This window comes from Heterocephalus glaber, unplaced genomic scaffold (genome assembly GCF_053883595.1).
Source record: "Heterocephalus glaber isolate CG9 unplaced genomic scaffold, H.glaber_assembly_v1.0 deba00001547, whole genome shotgun sequence".
Lineage (NCBI taxonomy): Eukaryota > Metazoa > Chordata > Mammalia > Rodentia > Bathyergidae > Heterocephalus > Heterocephalus glaber.
In genome coordinates, this window is record NW_028258340.1 from 17,945,669 (window position 1) to 17,961,890 (window position 16,222).

Below are 16,222 nucleotides of genomic sequence, written 5' to 3' on the forward strand. Positions count from 1 at the left end.
GTATTGTTTTACATTCAGGTTTCATTTAGATATTTTAAATTTTCCAGTATAATGTGACACAGAAAATATTAGGCATTCTCAGTCAGTTGATTCACCTTTACTCATGCATATAGGTGATAAATCTGATCTCAGTTCTTGAAAAGAGATGAATTAAAAGTATCTTGAGAAATGTGGAGCATTTTGATAAAAGAAGAAAATAAGATTTCACTTTACTTATGTGTTACATATTGAAGAATGTTTGAATGGGGGCCGAGGATATAGCTGAATGCTGGAAAGGCCCTGGGCTCAATCCCCAGTAGAAAAGAAAAGAAGGTGGAGGGGAGAAGGAAAGAAGAAAAAAAGGAAAGAAGTTTTATTCATTTGAGGCTAGGGATGTAGCTTAGATCACTTACCTAGCGTGTGTGAAGCCCTGTGTTTAAACCCCCCACACACACCCCAAATTTTTAAAAATGGAACTGTTATCACTGCCATGGAAGTTTTCCATTAAAACAAGCCATTTTTACATCTGTACTTGGATTACTCCTATTTGAAACGCAAAGATGAACGTGGCTGGCATCATTAGATTTATACTTTATAATTTGTTCCTTGAAATAATTCAGGGACAAGAATGCTAGTCACATCACTGAACTGTACCTGAATCTTACCACAGTGCAATTGAGTTCCTAGAACTCCAATATGATGTAATTAAACTGTCAGAAATATTAACATTGATGCTCATGAGTGTCTCTGTTGGTTCTTATTTATTCTGTAGGACCAACTGTCACTAAAGTGGATGTTCTGCCATTAAAAAAGCCTCATGTTTCCCAATTAAGCACAAATTTGCATCAGTAATGTAACAGAGATGTAACTGGCCCTGCAGTTCCCAGGATCCGGTTGCTCCTTGTAGTATTTCATTCATTTCTATCTTTAGCAGCTAATGGTCATTTAAAAAACTACAAGAAAAAAAGAAACTAAAAATACTGAATGCTATTTTCTTTTCTAAAGGCATAAAGTTACTCAAGGGTGTGTGTGTGTGTGTGTGTGTGTGTGTGTGTGTGTGTGTGTTAAGACAGAAACTCTTCCTTTTCAACTTTGTGAACTTAATTCTTCAGCACGCCTTTCTTGTACCCACAGATCTAGATGCTTTTAATCTACCCCAGGTTCTCAACCATCCATTCTAATAATGATATGCAGCCTCACATCCACCTAGGATATGATTTTATCTTCATGGCTAGTATTGGCGGTGATTCTTATCATTTGTGCTTTTAAAAATACAAGGATAAAAACATAGGAATGAATGCAAGATTATACTGGTAGATGAAAATCCAAGTGACAGAGATCAAAGTAAATGACAAGAATGTGTAAGTCATTTAATCGCTGGCTCCGCAGTGATTTTTCAAGTCTGATGTGAACCTGAGGTTGTCCTTAAGCATGTTCATTATTGCTGACTTGTGGAAGCAGAATCTTGTTTCAGATGGAAGTGACAATGTGCTGAACAAGTAGAGCTTGAAAAGTGATTTTCATTATTGGAACGTTGACTATTATAAAAAATTAATTTCAAAGAACCTTCAGAATTCAAATTAATTTGAAATTCCCCCTTGAACTGCACATGCTGTTCGAGGTATAGTTCTTTAACACGTGACCAATCAGTAAGGCCACCAATCTACAAAATCTACAAGGAGACTCCATTCCCAACAAAGACCATCCATTTTTAGTAACTCCTTTACTTCTGACATAGAAGCAAATCCTTGAAAATTAAAAAAAAATTCTCCAGGTAAAATGCTCTAGTCCCAAGTAACAAAGAGGAAAGATCACTACTCACTCCCCAATGTACCCTACATCTACTCTCTTTAGTTTAATAATAATTAGTTATCTATACAAATGACATACAACTTTTATTTCTTTTACATTGGGCTTTACAGGTACTTGAATGTTGTTTGTACTTTTGGTTAAATGTCAAAGGAAAGAGTGAAAAAATAGCTTAGTGTCTCCACCTCCTTTTTATCTTCATGGGAGTAACAAAATGTCACAGTCTCATTTTCTTTTGTGTTGAGACATACTGCAAGTGTGTACTAATACTTTTTAATTACAAAGGATAGTTTCACTTTGTTACTGGACCTTAAGAAAAGAAGGTTTGTCAACTTTACCTTAACTTCTAAATAGATGCGCAGTTTTCTTCTCCAAGGATAATGACACAGGTAAACCACCACATGGAATTCTTCACTTTAAAGAATTATTCCAATTATTAACCTGGAGGATTTTTGTTATTTATGAACAAGTAAAGTGAATTTATGATGGTTTGAAAATGTGATTGTGACACCTTTCTCTAATGCTTCAATGTTTTGCCAAAGTGTAATTTGCTGCTATTTGCTTTTGCATTTATTAAGGTGAGGAAGATCTTCTCAGTCCTCCCCAGGACACAAGCACAGGGTTAGAGGAAGTGATGGAGCAACTCAACAACTCCTTCCCTAGTTCAAGAGGTAAGCCCCAGTACCTACCAGGGACTCAGCCTTACTGGAAGTAGGTTACTTGCTGCCATACTGATGTGTGGATTGTCCCTACAGAAGCCCACATGTGCTGACAGAATGCCAATTTCCACCCGTGTTGTGATTTCTTTTAGTATGAACTTCTGGTTTGTAGTATTTTGAAATCAAATACCTTTGTAATCAAGGTGCTTCTAGAAGTAAGAATTGTATCCTATATTTTTCAAACATTTTACTTGTTTCACATATTGGTCTTCTGAAGTTAATTATGAGGTACCTTTTACTTAAAAGCAATTATTATATGACCTTTACAGATGAGAAGATGCCTTTGCCAGGGCTATATGGCTATTGTGTAGTACGGTGAAGCCTAGAACATAGCCTAGGAAGTCGTAGAAGGCACTTTCTGACTTGCAGTGTGATGCCCATTTAAAACTGTATGAAGCCAGGCATGGTGGTGTACACCTGCAGTCCAGGCACTCCAGGAGGCTAAGGCGGGAAGATCACAAATTCGAGTCCAGGATGGGAGACTTAGCAAAACCCTGTCTCAAAAAAATGTTTTCTTACTTTAATTTTATTGGTACATTTTAGGTATGCAATATAATGACATTCATCATTGGAGATTTGTACCTTTATATGATACATCTAGATTCTTATTTTTCCCCATTCCCCTGCCCTCCCTTCAACCCCTCCACCCCTCCTTATTTACAAAGACTTTGTTTCCATTTTTTGTTTTCTTATGTTAATTCCATTCCCTTCTTTCCATTCCCCTACCCCTCCCACTTCCCCTTTGCACCTTTTCTTCTTATTTCACATTATGTGTTATATATATATATATATATATATATATATATATATATATATTTAGGTACCAGGGATCGAAAACTCGTGTCCTTGTGATTGTGAGGGAGGTGGCGCCTTTTATATATTTTTAATCCTTATTTACACTTTCAGTTTCTCACACCAGAGACTGTTCAGTATTTACACATGTGTCCTATTTATTTCACTTAAGAATGCATCCATTTAGTTATAAATGCCTCTAATTTCTCATTCTTTATGGCTGAGTAGTACTCCATTTTATTTAAAAAAAACCACATTTTCTTTGTCCAATCTCTAGTTGATGGACATTTGGGCTGTTTCCATGTTTTAGCTATTACAAACTATGCTGCTATGAACATGGGTGCACTCAAATTTTTTTTAAAAAAAATGTTTTAAAAAGGGAATTGGGGATGTAGCTCAGTGCAGAGGTCCTGGGTTCAATCCCAGAATCACAGAAAAATGTCATATCCCATTATGTAAATACATAATGAGGTCTTCATAGGTCCATTCATTATTTTTTCTCTTCCATAGTTGGAATACAGGCTTTGCAAAGAAAGGTACTAGTACTGTGTTTTTTTGCTCCATCAGTTTGACCTTGTGGTTTTTTGGCTCTTGTACAAAAGCAGTATTTTAGCCCACAGAATTTTCTTACCAGCTTGTATGAGTTTCAGATGTCTTGCTTCATCTAAGGAGATATTTTGCTGCCGTTATTAGTTTCTGGGGACATTTATCTTGGTTTATTGCCCTTACAAAGAAGAAAATCACTGAGCCACCTCCCTTCAACAACAATAACAAAATGGCAGCAGTCACCTGTGAGCAAATAGAAGGCAAGCCTAGAGAAGCAGAAAGGAGAAGCCACATGGCTTTGTGGCCAGGGATTGGCACCCCTAATGGGCAGCCTGGGAGGGAAGGGCAGTAGAAAATCTGCACTATTTGTTCTTTTCCAAAGGCAATGAGGAGGCTGCTTTGAGTAGTGTGTTTTTCCATCTTTTTGTTCAGTGTCAGTTAGCAATGGCCGTTTCCTAGCCATTTGATGTGCACGTGAATGTTGTGCAGTGCACATTAAAAGCAATAACGTTCTGGTACAGCGTTGCTAAGGAACCGTCAGGGGAGGCTAATTTTAAATGTCTGCACCAGCCATCTTTTCACTGTTGAGCACCACTGATGTGTTGATTTTAACAGATAAAAACCGTATCTGTCTCCCACTCAACCCCACATTCCCCACCTGCTACCCTCCTCCTCGACCTGGCTACATTAGCTACCTCCTCTTCCTGGATCTCATGCTTCATAAGAAGACCATATACAGGCTTGGTAATAATCAAATATTTCCACCTTTATTCTCGTTACTTTGTCCTGTTAGCTTTTACTAGTATCTACAGTATCAGAGAAAGTACTAGAGATACCCAGAAGAAATGAAAATTCCTTGCCTTCAAAGAACTTATAGTCCATTATGGACACATAATTTTGAAGAAGTTTGCATCACAGTACAATAACATGATGCTATTATATAACATATTTAGTATGAATGAATCCCAGAAGCTTGCTGATAGTTAATTAGGACGGGGTCAACCTCAGGTAGAAGTTTCTTTGTCAAGGATCCATGGCCGCTTGGAGTCAGGACTTTTGTCCCCACAGCTAGTATATATTTCATCACCCTCAAGCTTTTCCTTGAAGTCATAGACATGTCTTATTCCACCCCTTGAACTGGTGGTTTGTTTACCTGCCCTATGGCAGATTGGTAGCTACTCCATTGGTTCCCTGGGCATTTCTCCCACATCTAGACAACAAGAGTATAAGCAGTAAGACATAAAGAAAAGCTCCTGGCCCCTTCCCAGTGGGTAGCCTGGCCTTTCTTTTTGTACCCTAATCAGCTTTAGGGTGAAATCCTTTGCTGTATCTCCCTGTATTCCCCTTTTGGAGTCCTTAATACAAGACTGGGTATGGACAAAGCCTCCTGGAAGAATAGAAATATACCCCCTCTGATATGGTATTTTCAGTTAGCATCTCTGATGTTGCATTTACCTACGTGATATTGGTCTGTTTGTATAGGGCCTTGGAAAACTATTCAGGCTCCCTGGATAGTGTATACTAAGTGCATATGGAACACTACCATTCCCTAAGTGCTAATTTAAGTTCTCAATTATTGGATAGGGAAGCCTAGTCTGATACCAATTCCATTGATTAAGTTTATTCTATGTACTCAGTCATGTCCTAGTGACCTGAAAAAATTAATTCATATCCTTGGAAAACAAAAACATAGAACAAGAGAGTAGTTAAGGTGTTGGAAGATTTGGCTAGTCTTTCTGTAATGTTATGACCTTCATTTTTTTTTCTTTTGCTCTCCCCAAAATTCAAATGGATGAAAAGTTTCATCATTGTAAAAATTGATTCATGAATGCACTCTCAAAAAGCTTTGGATGCTTTATTTATAACTAAACCCATTTCTGTAATTTTAAAAGAATGGCATATATATATTTTTCTCTCCATGTATTCATGGGAGAGAGAAAGAGAAAGACACAGACAGAAGGTTGGGTTAGGTGGGAATATCTTACCAGTTGGTAGGTATGTTAGGTGGATATTTAGCAAAATTTCCTGTGGATCTTAACATCTCCAGATCACAGACTTCACAAATTTTCTCAAATAGAAGAGCCTTGAAAGGCCATCTAAGTATCTTTGACATGTAGAATAGTGGCCATTGGGCTGGTTTGACCATTATCTATATAATAGAAACATTTTTGACAGACTAGGGTAAAGATACAAAAGAAATTATGTATGTCTATAGTCACATATACATACAGAGATCAGAAACAAAACTCTTATGAAGCAGTCCCTTTTCATAACATAAACAACACATGCTGTTTCTATTTATTTAAAAATAAAATAAAATGCTGGTTACAGCCCACTAATGTGATTTTCTGATCCAATGGTTTTTTTAAAAAGTACTTCTATAACTGATTTCAGTTTTCCTTGTTCAGGTGACTATCTTCATAAAAAATTAAGTTTTAATAGTTTTTCTGTGGAAGTTTCTGCCAAGACCTGGCTAATGTCTTAGTGGACTTTGTTGTTTTATTCTGACTCTTCCATCTATGTTCCTGTTGTTGTATTGCAAAAAAAAAAAAATGAAGTTCGTGGTTGCTACAGCTGTTTCAGACAGCTGTTTGCGTAACTCAAAACAGATGTCAGAGCCAGAGGTCTGACATTTAGTGGAAATGTGCTATTAAGTACCACCTCATGGTTTATTTAACCCTGTTAGTTAATTGCTCACAGAGGAAAGGCCTTTTTTTAAAAAATATGTTTTTCATAATTACATAAAGTACATAGATAGGTGAATTGTATATTTTAAATTTACACCTTCTTCGTTACCCTGTGCTACAGTTTTGACTTAGAGTTGCACCTTCAGATAACAGTTAATCTTTATCTTTCATTTTCAGAGTACCTAGAAGCTCAAAGAAGTTAAGTTCCTTGTTCATGGCTATTCAGCAAGTTAAATTAGGCATCTGATCTTATCTCAATGGCCCCAGTAAACTGTTATCCAAATAATAAAGGGTAGCATGCCTCTCCATTTAGTGGAGTAATAAACTGATGGCTAGCACTATCCTGTGTAATAGACAATATAAACTGAAGTGTGTTCAAGGTGTGAAGGTGTGCACATTTAGCTTTGCAATTATATCTTTCCTGATTAATATCTAGATAGTTCCTAACCATTGGAGGGATTTCAGTAGCTCAGTGTATATTTAAACACTGACTATTAGCCAATTTTGATCTAATCTATTTATCCAATTATAATCCATCTCTCTGTCTGTAAGTATATGTAACAGCTGAATACCAGTGTAATAAAAGTCATTATCTATTCTAAGACATTCTCTAAATGTCTACCATTATTTTATTAGGAACACTACCTAGGTAAACCAAACAAAAGAAATAATTTAAAAATAATTTGTTCATGAATCTCTGGTCATTTAGCAAACTAAAGATGTATTTTTATATGTACAATATGTGCACTGATAAGAGAAACACTTTCCTGTGAGGTACCACTTTATATAGATTAATGAATGACAAGATCCAAGATAAGCTTTTAGTGCAGTAAGACAAGAAAACAGCAGTGTTGTGTGGGCTTTCTGCTGCCTTACAATCTCTTGCCTACTGACTTGTGCCACATAATTTTATCCCCAACAGCACATGCCATCCCATTCCTCTCGTACAATCCCTGCCTGAATAAGCTCACATACATTCTTTCAAATGCCCCTCAATTACCAACCCAGCAGTTCTGTGAAACCTGCTGTCTTTCAAATTTCAAATCTTGTTCCATGGGTCTTTTGTGAAACAGCAAGATAAAGGACAAAGGCGGGACTGGGGATGTTGTTCAGTAGTACAGTGTGTGCTTTGCGTGCATGAGGGCCTGGATTCCAACCCCAGCACCACACACACACACACACACACACACACACACACACACACACACTCACAGAACAAAGACTCATGCGTCCCCTTTTCAGGCACCATTCTGTTTCCTGCCTACTTAACTAAAGATTTGACTGGTTATCCCTGTACACCAGGGACCAGCAACCTACAACCCCTCAGCCAAATCTGGCCCACTGCCTGTTTTTAGAAATAAAGTTTTATTGGAACACAGCCACACTCATTCATGTTCTTGTTGGTTGCTTTCTCAGTGTGAGAGTAGAGTAGATGTGGTAGAATTATGTAACTGCTACAGAGACTTTGTGGCTTGCAACCCCTAAAATATTTACAGAGAAAGTTTGCTAGTCCCTGCTTCACACTACTATTTTCTGTGCATTCGGACTCATTACATGAATACAGTCATAGACTTCAATACTGATCAACTTTCAGCTCAACAAAACTACTGGTGAATTGATTTATACATTTATATCCATGTTCATCAAAGAACGTGCATGTTCAATATTTAAAGCAAGGCCATTTGAATCATCTTTGACTCGTAATGAAACAGAAACCCTAAAAAGTCACTCATTGATTCTCTCTTTAACTTTTTAAAACAGTCAGTGAACTCAGATAAAATAAGTTAAGGGTACCCAGAGACAAAAATGTCCTGCAAGCAGTTCTGACTTTGAAATAGTGACTCAGTCATCTCAAGTTCATACTGCTTCCAAAAACAAGGCATCTCCAGGCCTGACCAAGTCCTTTATTTAGAACCAGGACTGGCCGATCACACTTCCCTTTTCTCTTGATTCCTTTCCGGACAGCATGCCACATTGCAACTGAATTCTAAGGAAGCTCCTTTCCAAAGAATGTCTTTATGAAATAAAACTTATATCAGGTACTTTATTGATTGATCAGAAACTTTTCTTAAATGATGCAACTGAGTAGCTTCAATTTTGCAGTGTAGAACTTTTTCATACAGTAGAAAACAATATTTTTTTATTTTATGAAAAACTAAAACTTTCACAATGAAATAGGAGAATAACAATAGTTATTACCCTGTGTATCATTATCTTCAAAATAGCTACTCAGAGTATAAGACTAGACTAAAAAGATTCTTACAAAAAAGAAACAATAACATAAATCTTTTTAACTAAAATAAATCAGTAGTACAAATGAAACCAATTAGCATATATATTGAAATATTTTTAAAACAATGGAATATGTAATTTGGGGGAGTATTTGAACTTCTCCCTACTCTTTCTTTTTCAACAAAGAGATGACCTTCTTTTGGTACTATATTAATGAGTACATTGGGACCCAAGGAGTGAGGGGGAATTTGGAAAGAGTTCAGGCTTATTGTGGCTCTGGGAGGTCCATTTTCCATGAAGTATGGGTTTTGAAGAAGTGCTTGGAACAAAATACATATCACTTGCTGCTGTATTTGGCAGCAGTCAGTTGATACTGACTTCTGAATATGGCTCAGGTACAGAATTAATAAAGGTGTGTAACTGTAATCATTCTAGGAATCATAATTACATTCTGAAACTAAATCATACTGTTGTATGGCAAAATTGTTCTTCCTATAGCTCAGAAATTTTAAAACTAGACCAAAGTTACAAACCAGAACAAGTTACCAGCCCTTGGGATGCAAGCTAAAGGGCAGCACTTAAAGCCAAGTTGCATATGACTTTGAAGACCCTTGACCATGACCCCGCCAATTCAGTTTAGTCAGTCTTTGTCAAATACCAACATTATCTAGGTATGGTGCAAGGTATGGAGGATTGAGGGGTAGATGAACAGCATTGTGGGCCGCTACCCTAAGGAGCTCATAGTCTTAGAGGGAACAGAATTAATTCTACCAGACAGTATAACCATAAAGTTATTTTTAAGAAGAAAAAACTTGCCACTGGGCATGGGCATGGTGGCACATGCCTGTAATCCCAGCGCTCTGGGAAGCTGAGGCAGAAAGATCACAAATCCAAGCCTAGCCTGGGCAATTTAGTGAGACGCTGTCTCAAAATTTTAAAGAAGTTCTTATAAAGGTATGGATATAGCTCAGTGTAAAGGCCTTGGATTCAATCCCCGGTACTGCACTAAATAAATAAACCTTGTCAAAGGCATCCAAAGGAAGGGTGAGAGATTCATAATGTGCTTTATTTGAGCCCTCAAGGATGAAATGATGTTCTCCCTTTTTTCTGTCATCTGGGATGGATCTGCCACCGGTAACACCCACTACTGAGGAGCCAATACACATTTTTCTCTGTTTTCCCAGTGGGGGGAACATCTTGTATGCACAGCTCTTACGTGGTCAAGCTGCAGTTTTTATGCTCTTAAGAAATCTGGTGACTCAGGAAAATTCAGAAGAGAGACAAAGAAGTAAGAGGAGGAGGGAAGAAGGCAGAAAAGAAAAAAGAAAGGAAGGGGGAAAGGCAGAAACAAGGAAGAAAGAGGAAGGAAAGGAAGACAGAGAAGGAAGGGTGAGCCGGAGGAAGGGTCAGTCATGCTTAGCAAACCTTTTAATGTGTAGTGGAAGTTTGGAGATTTAAACTTGAGTTATGAAAGGTTTCTGAATTTCTTTTGTAGCTCCTTCCTTCCTTATTCTAGACTAGTCGCTCTGAAGTTGTTTCAGGGAGTCAGCCTTCTTGGAGGCACTGAGCATGGTGAGTTGCAGAGAAAAGCTCTGCTTTTATTTGCTGTAAATCCTGGAATTCCCTAGAATATGTTAGGAACTATCCCACTGTAAAGTCAGTGTGGTTTGCAAACCAGGATTTTACTTTTTCAAATTTATTATTTTATTTCATGCTTCTAAGGATGGAACTCAGGGTTTCACATATGCTAGATGAGTGCTTTCTCACAGAGCCACATCCCCAACCCACTTTTGAAGACTTTGGAGATCAAAAGAAACTGCAGGCCCAAGACATTAGGCAGGAAGGAGCAGAGGTCCCTAATGTTCTGTCCAGTTGTGAATATTATCTTAGAATTCTTTCTCATTGGACTCTCTTTTCAAAAATAGGTCCAATGCATACACATGCAGGAGTCTATAAAACAAGGCTAGTGGGCCATTCACTGTTAACTTTCAGTGCCCTTGGTATTTGTTGGATTTTGAGGATGAGGCTGAAAGCTCATTCTTGGATCTGGCTCCGTGGCTTCTCCTTTAGTGGGATTTACCACTTTCCCTCATCTTTTATGTTTTCTCAAATGCTCCCAGTTCCATCAAGGATGAGCTCAGCTTCTACCGGACAGAACAAATTATCCCAAGAGTGTGGATTCCAGCCCCTCTGTGGGGTTCTACTTTGCGTTCGGGGTGCAGGCTTTTGACATATACCGTCAACTACTTTTTATGTTTCAGTGTATTGATTGTCAAGTCAGAAGTGAAGAGATTCTGCGATTATTGAACACTAAGCTTGAGATTTTATAATCACCCTCGAAAATAATGCTCTATTTCTCAAATTTTCTCTTCTGTGCCAGTTTTCATACAGTTTAATGCATGAAATCTATGAATCCTATAAATGATGTCTCCTGGATCATGTTACCTGTTTACACTGATTTTAAGTGTGTGTAAAGGTTATTTGACTAGATGTGTCTTTTGGGTTTTTGTTTTGTTTCTGTTTATTTTTTCCAGAAGGGAATATAAATGAATTGTCATCTCAGCATTTGTTTGGTAAAAGAAGCAACTTGGTATGAAACTGTATATTTATCCATGTTTTTCCCCTTTCTGATATCTCTACCTCTTCCTCTCTGTATTATTAAAGGAAGAAATACCCCTGGAAAGCCAATGAGAGAGGTTAGTGAGACTCAGGCCCACAGCCATGGCTTCTGTTTGTCTCATCCTGCTTTCTATGTTTGGCCTTTGTGTAAGACTTGTGGGTGTGCATGCGCATGTGTGTATTACACATTGTGTCATCCATAAGGATGGTAGTCACCTCTCTACTTGCAGCTCATGAGGAGCATTCCTCAAATGTTCATTGCCCTTGTCATCACCATGACAACAGGACCAGGGATGGGGGGAGCAGGAATGTCTTTAAAATGGCAATCCTTTGTAGTCCCTTGGTCAGAATCCTGCTGTTCATCATCTGTTGCCATTTGCAACACAAAATAAGTCTCCCAAATAAATTCAGCCTTGAATATAATTGATGAGTCATAAAGCTTCCTTCCAGTTCCAGGACCTTAGAATTTTCTGCCATTGCCCTTGGGTTATATGCTTCTGGCATAACTTCACTTGGTTTTTGTTTTCTTCCCTTACTTCCAGGTTATATGCTTCTGGCATAACTTCACTTTGTTTTTGTTTTCTTCCCCTACTTCCTTCCTATACTCTTTCTTTCCCATTTAGGGTTTTGTATTTTTAAAGTACATACAGTGTGCCAAGCACTGTTGTGAGCTCTTGCCATTTTTTCCATCATGTAATTTTCATGACAAACCTATGAGGTAGGTACTGTTTCTAACCCCATTTTACAGATAAGAAAACTGAGTCAATGAAAGGGTAAGCAGTGTGTCCAAAGCAACAAAACCATGACTGCCATCCAGGCAGCCTGGCTGCAGAGCCATGCTCTTAACTCTGACACAGTACTGTCACTTCAGAAAGTGGTGTTGAAAGGCTCACCACAACTCAGCTTGCTTTGAGAAGCCACTCTTTCACTGGCGTTTGCAGCCAGATAGTAAGATAACCAATTAAGTTAAAAAATATAAATGTTGGAATCTTGAGGGTTTTATTAATGCCTCTTAAGTGGTTGAAAGGGGCATGGTACAGCATTATCACCAAATGTGGTTTGGGCTTTTACAGTGAAAGTTGCTCCTTACTTCCATTCTACCAAGAATATTTTGTGAACACTAAATTACCTAATCAAGTGACTCTTGGATGACAAAGTGTTGGGTGACACAGCCCATGTGAAACAAAATTGTCCTTGCCAAAAGTTTAATGTGAAGGAGGGAGAAGGAAAACTCTCCCATGGGATGTCAATAGCATTGTACTGTTCTGGAAGATAGGATGGATGGGTAGAAAGTTTTTATATGAGAAGATTGTGGATCCTTAGCAATGGCATGTACTAGCATGGCCACTGATACTTTTAAACATAGGAAATCATACTAAAATTCTACCAACATCATGCCATGTAAGTCTAATGACTTTAAGGATCTTTAGTGTGTCTATTTCAAAATCTCAGTTCTCCCTGGAGGCCAAGGCTTTAGGAATTGGGTGCCAGGGAAGGAGTGGTAGACTGGGAAGAAAAATTAAAGAAACCTGAATCATTGAAGCATTGAATGCTCCTAGCTCCTGCACTTCATATGTGGGACTTCTGGAGTCCATTCTTATGGTAAGTGCCCCTTAAAATTTATTTTAACTTTCAGTGAAAAATCACACCATAATTTTGTCAACCCCCTCAAACATGTTTTGTTCATGAACACATTGTTTAAACACCAGCACATACAATTAAAGTTACAAAAGCATTTGAGACTACTATCTTAGGTGTATGAGAGATGATAGATAAGTTTCCAGAAGCCAGAGAATCAAAATAATGTCTTTTTTTAATGCTATGAAAACACCCGAAATTCATAGTAGACCAGATTTTTTTTCAGACATTAAATTATAGAAAAAAAAGATAGGCAAATTTCACTGTGATATTCTGGGTTGGCTTTGGCCAACTGAAAGCTAACCATTTATTTGGGAATTGTATTTAAAAAAAAAAAAATAGACTGCCAGATTGCTATTGAGGTCTTGGATCTTTGCCAGAAAGTCTCAATTCCAATCACTGTAGAAAACAACTCCCTTAGGCAGTGGTGGCTTGTGAGACTAAATGTGTTGAAGTTTGTGCCAACTTGGAAACACATAAAACTGCCCTAATGTTCAACGCATGCTGCCTTTGTGTTCAATAATCCTTGCTTAAGAATGGATTAAATTAATACTTTCTATAGACATATTTTTGTGTCAACTTGTGCCTGAAGCTGATTGCAAATGCCTGAATCCTGGCTGCTCTTCAGTGCCTCTTACATTTATAGAATGAGATTTTAATTTTGACTTTAGAACAATCTGTCACGTAAAGTTAATGACCTCACTAATGCTCTGCCTTCCACGCATGGATAATAGAACCAAGATACAAATCTGTTTTTCTGTGTCCATGTCACACTGCAGTTTTATCATCCACTGGATTTAGTTATGATTCTTTGGGGCAATATTTGGTCAAAGAGAGTTGTTTTTTCTGGATCTAATAAAAACCTCCACAGGAAAAAACAAACTGGAATCAATATTCTGGTGAAACAGGTATTTATAGTTGAGGTCACCAAAAGCATAATCTAGATATGGTGAGGTAACCCTAAAAGTTATTTGTTTTTATAGCATAAAGATGGTCACAAGGTCAGTTGTGAACTTTGAACAGTCTAAAATAGGTTAAAGGCCACCAAACATTTTGTGAGAACGTGTGGTATATTAAGAATAATGAACCTCTCTTTAGCCTGGGAAATTTGTTAAATAGATGATATCCCTAGAACTTAGACTTCTTAGAGGCATGAGAATTATTCTTCCAGACAGTAACTGAACACCATGTCAAGGAATGGAAGTACCACTTGGCTGTGTAATCTGTAAATTCATTTACTTGTGTTATCTTTTTTTTGGGGGGGGGGGTACTGGGGATCGAACACAAGTCCTTGTGCTTGCACAGCAGGTGGAGAAACCACTGAGCTAAATCCCTGGCCCTACTTGTGTTATCTTTTGAACTGCAGTTCACATCCACTAGTATACAATTTTAAAAGGCTCTTTTTTGCTGGATGTGGTGGTACACACCTGTAATCCCACCATTCAGGCTGAGGCAGGAGGATCACAACGAGTTTGAGGCTAGTCTGGGCTACATAGTGAGTGACTCAAGGCCCAACTGGACTACATATCGAGACCCTGTCTCCAAAAGAAGGCACTTTTTTTTTATTATCAATAATCCAACGGGAAAAACTGAATTCACCCCTTTGTTTTGTGTTTTATAATGCATTTTCTAGATGCCAAATGATCTACCTTGAGTTTAATTTTTTTACTGGCTTTGTTAATAGCTATTAAGATTGCTGGTGATTCAGAATTTGAAGTTAGTATGTCCATTTTCAATTATGCATGAATAATTGTGCAGATTTCCTAGGATTGCTATACAGTCAAAAATAAGCTACAAGGGAAGCCCTCCGACCTAGTGGCTTCAGATATATATTTGTACTCTGAGTTTTAAGGAGCAGTAGTAGACCAGGGTGTTTGCCTGTGGTTTTAATGGCATAGGAAAACTAAAGATGAATTTCAGTTCTTTCCTGAGGGCTGCCAAACTATTCATCCACTTTATGAAGACTAAATTTGTTTTGTTTAAAATTTTTAAATTTGCAGTCTCAACCAAAATCAAAAGTGATTTTTTAAAGAAGATGATTAGCTCTTACTGAAACTCTTTGCACTAATAAAACTCAGATTTACAAACTTGTTTATCTTAGTATAAGTGCCTGAATGACATTAAACTTTCAATAAGTCTTCAATTTGATCTGGTGCCATTACTGTTTAAAGGCCTGCCCTTGAACCCTCTTCCAAGTTTCATTAAAAAAAAAAAACACTTGAAATAAATATTAGAACAGAGAACCTGCTCTAGTCTTTTAATTTTTACTGGGATTTTTTAATAATTATTATGAGAATCTGTAAAGTTGATGGATGGCAAGGTAATAATAGCCTAGTAAAACATTTCAGTTCCAAAAGCAGGACTTGAAGAGCAGAATGTCTTACCAATGTGCAAGAATTAAAATTAGCCCTATAGGGCCAGGGATTTAGCTCAGTGGTTCTGCCGCCTGCCTCGAAAGCAGAAGGTCCTGAGTTCCATCTCTGGTACCAAAGGGGAAAAAAAAGCCCTATAAAAATATGGGACATATAAGAAAAGGTAATCTATAATGCCTCAGATTATGTTACTCTACATCTGAACTTTGCTGCAGAATACTCAAGGACATAATGGTGCTCTCTTGTGTTCCATGCTGGAGGATTAATGCTAGGTCACGCCACGTTATTATTAAAAGACTATTCTGATAGTTAAACTTGATATAGGAAGAGATCAAAGATGGGTTCACAGGATATGCAAGTCCATATAATCCAGGTGGGTCCTATTATAATTAGGTTCTAGAATAATTTGTAGTGAAGAGTGCTTTTAATTCTGAAGCTTTCTACTCCAAATATTATCAGTGTACAAAAAGGTCAACTCACAAGTTTACTTTTCAACCCAATAAAAGCAGAGAGAAAATGGTCACCTCCATCATAATACTACTACCCTTCACAGCTTGAGACAGCCTTAAAAATGAAGATTCATGTGGTGTGTGATGGTGGCCATGATGGTAATAAAGGCGATGGTATTCCGGGGTGGCGTTGGTACTGATGAGGGTGGTGATTGTTATGACGGTAATAGTTTAGTAGTAAAAAAAATCATGACTACAAGTAAGTCCTAAATACAGAAAATGGAAAAGATATCTCCCATCATGAACTATTCTTGCTGTGACTGGAATCATGTGATTATCCATGGAATCCTTTTGATATGATATTTATATTGGGAAGATGA

At 37.6% G+C, this 16,222-nt stretch overlaps 1 protein-coding gene across 15 annotated transcripts in view; it reads left to right on the forward strand.

The window, feature by feature from the left end:
- Positions 1-16,222, forward strand: part of Dmd (dystrophin) — a 2,486,572-nt gene that overhangs the window by 2,467,193 nt on the left and 3,157 nt on the right. For 12 of the 15 annotated variants that reach the window (XM_087189971.1, XM_087189972.1, XM_087189976.1 and 9 more), the window contains one exon: positions 2,367-2,459. In XM_087189971.1, coding sequence (XP_087046097.1) covers positions 2,367-2,459 — 93 coding nt within the window. Of the gene's footprint in view, positions 1-2,366; positions 2,460-11,428; positions 11,461-16,222 lie in introns of all 15 variants that reach the window. The other 3 variants (XM_004850043.4, XM_087189973.1, XM_087189977.1) reach the window with 1 other exon arrangement.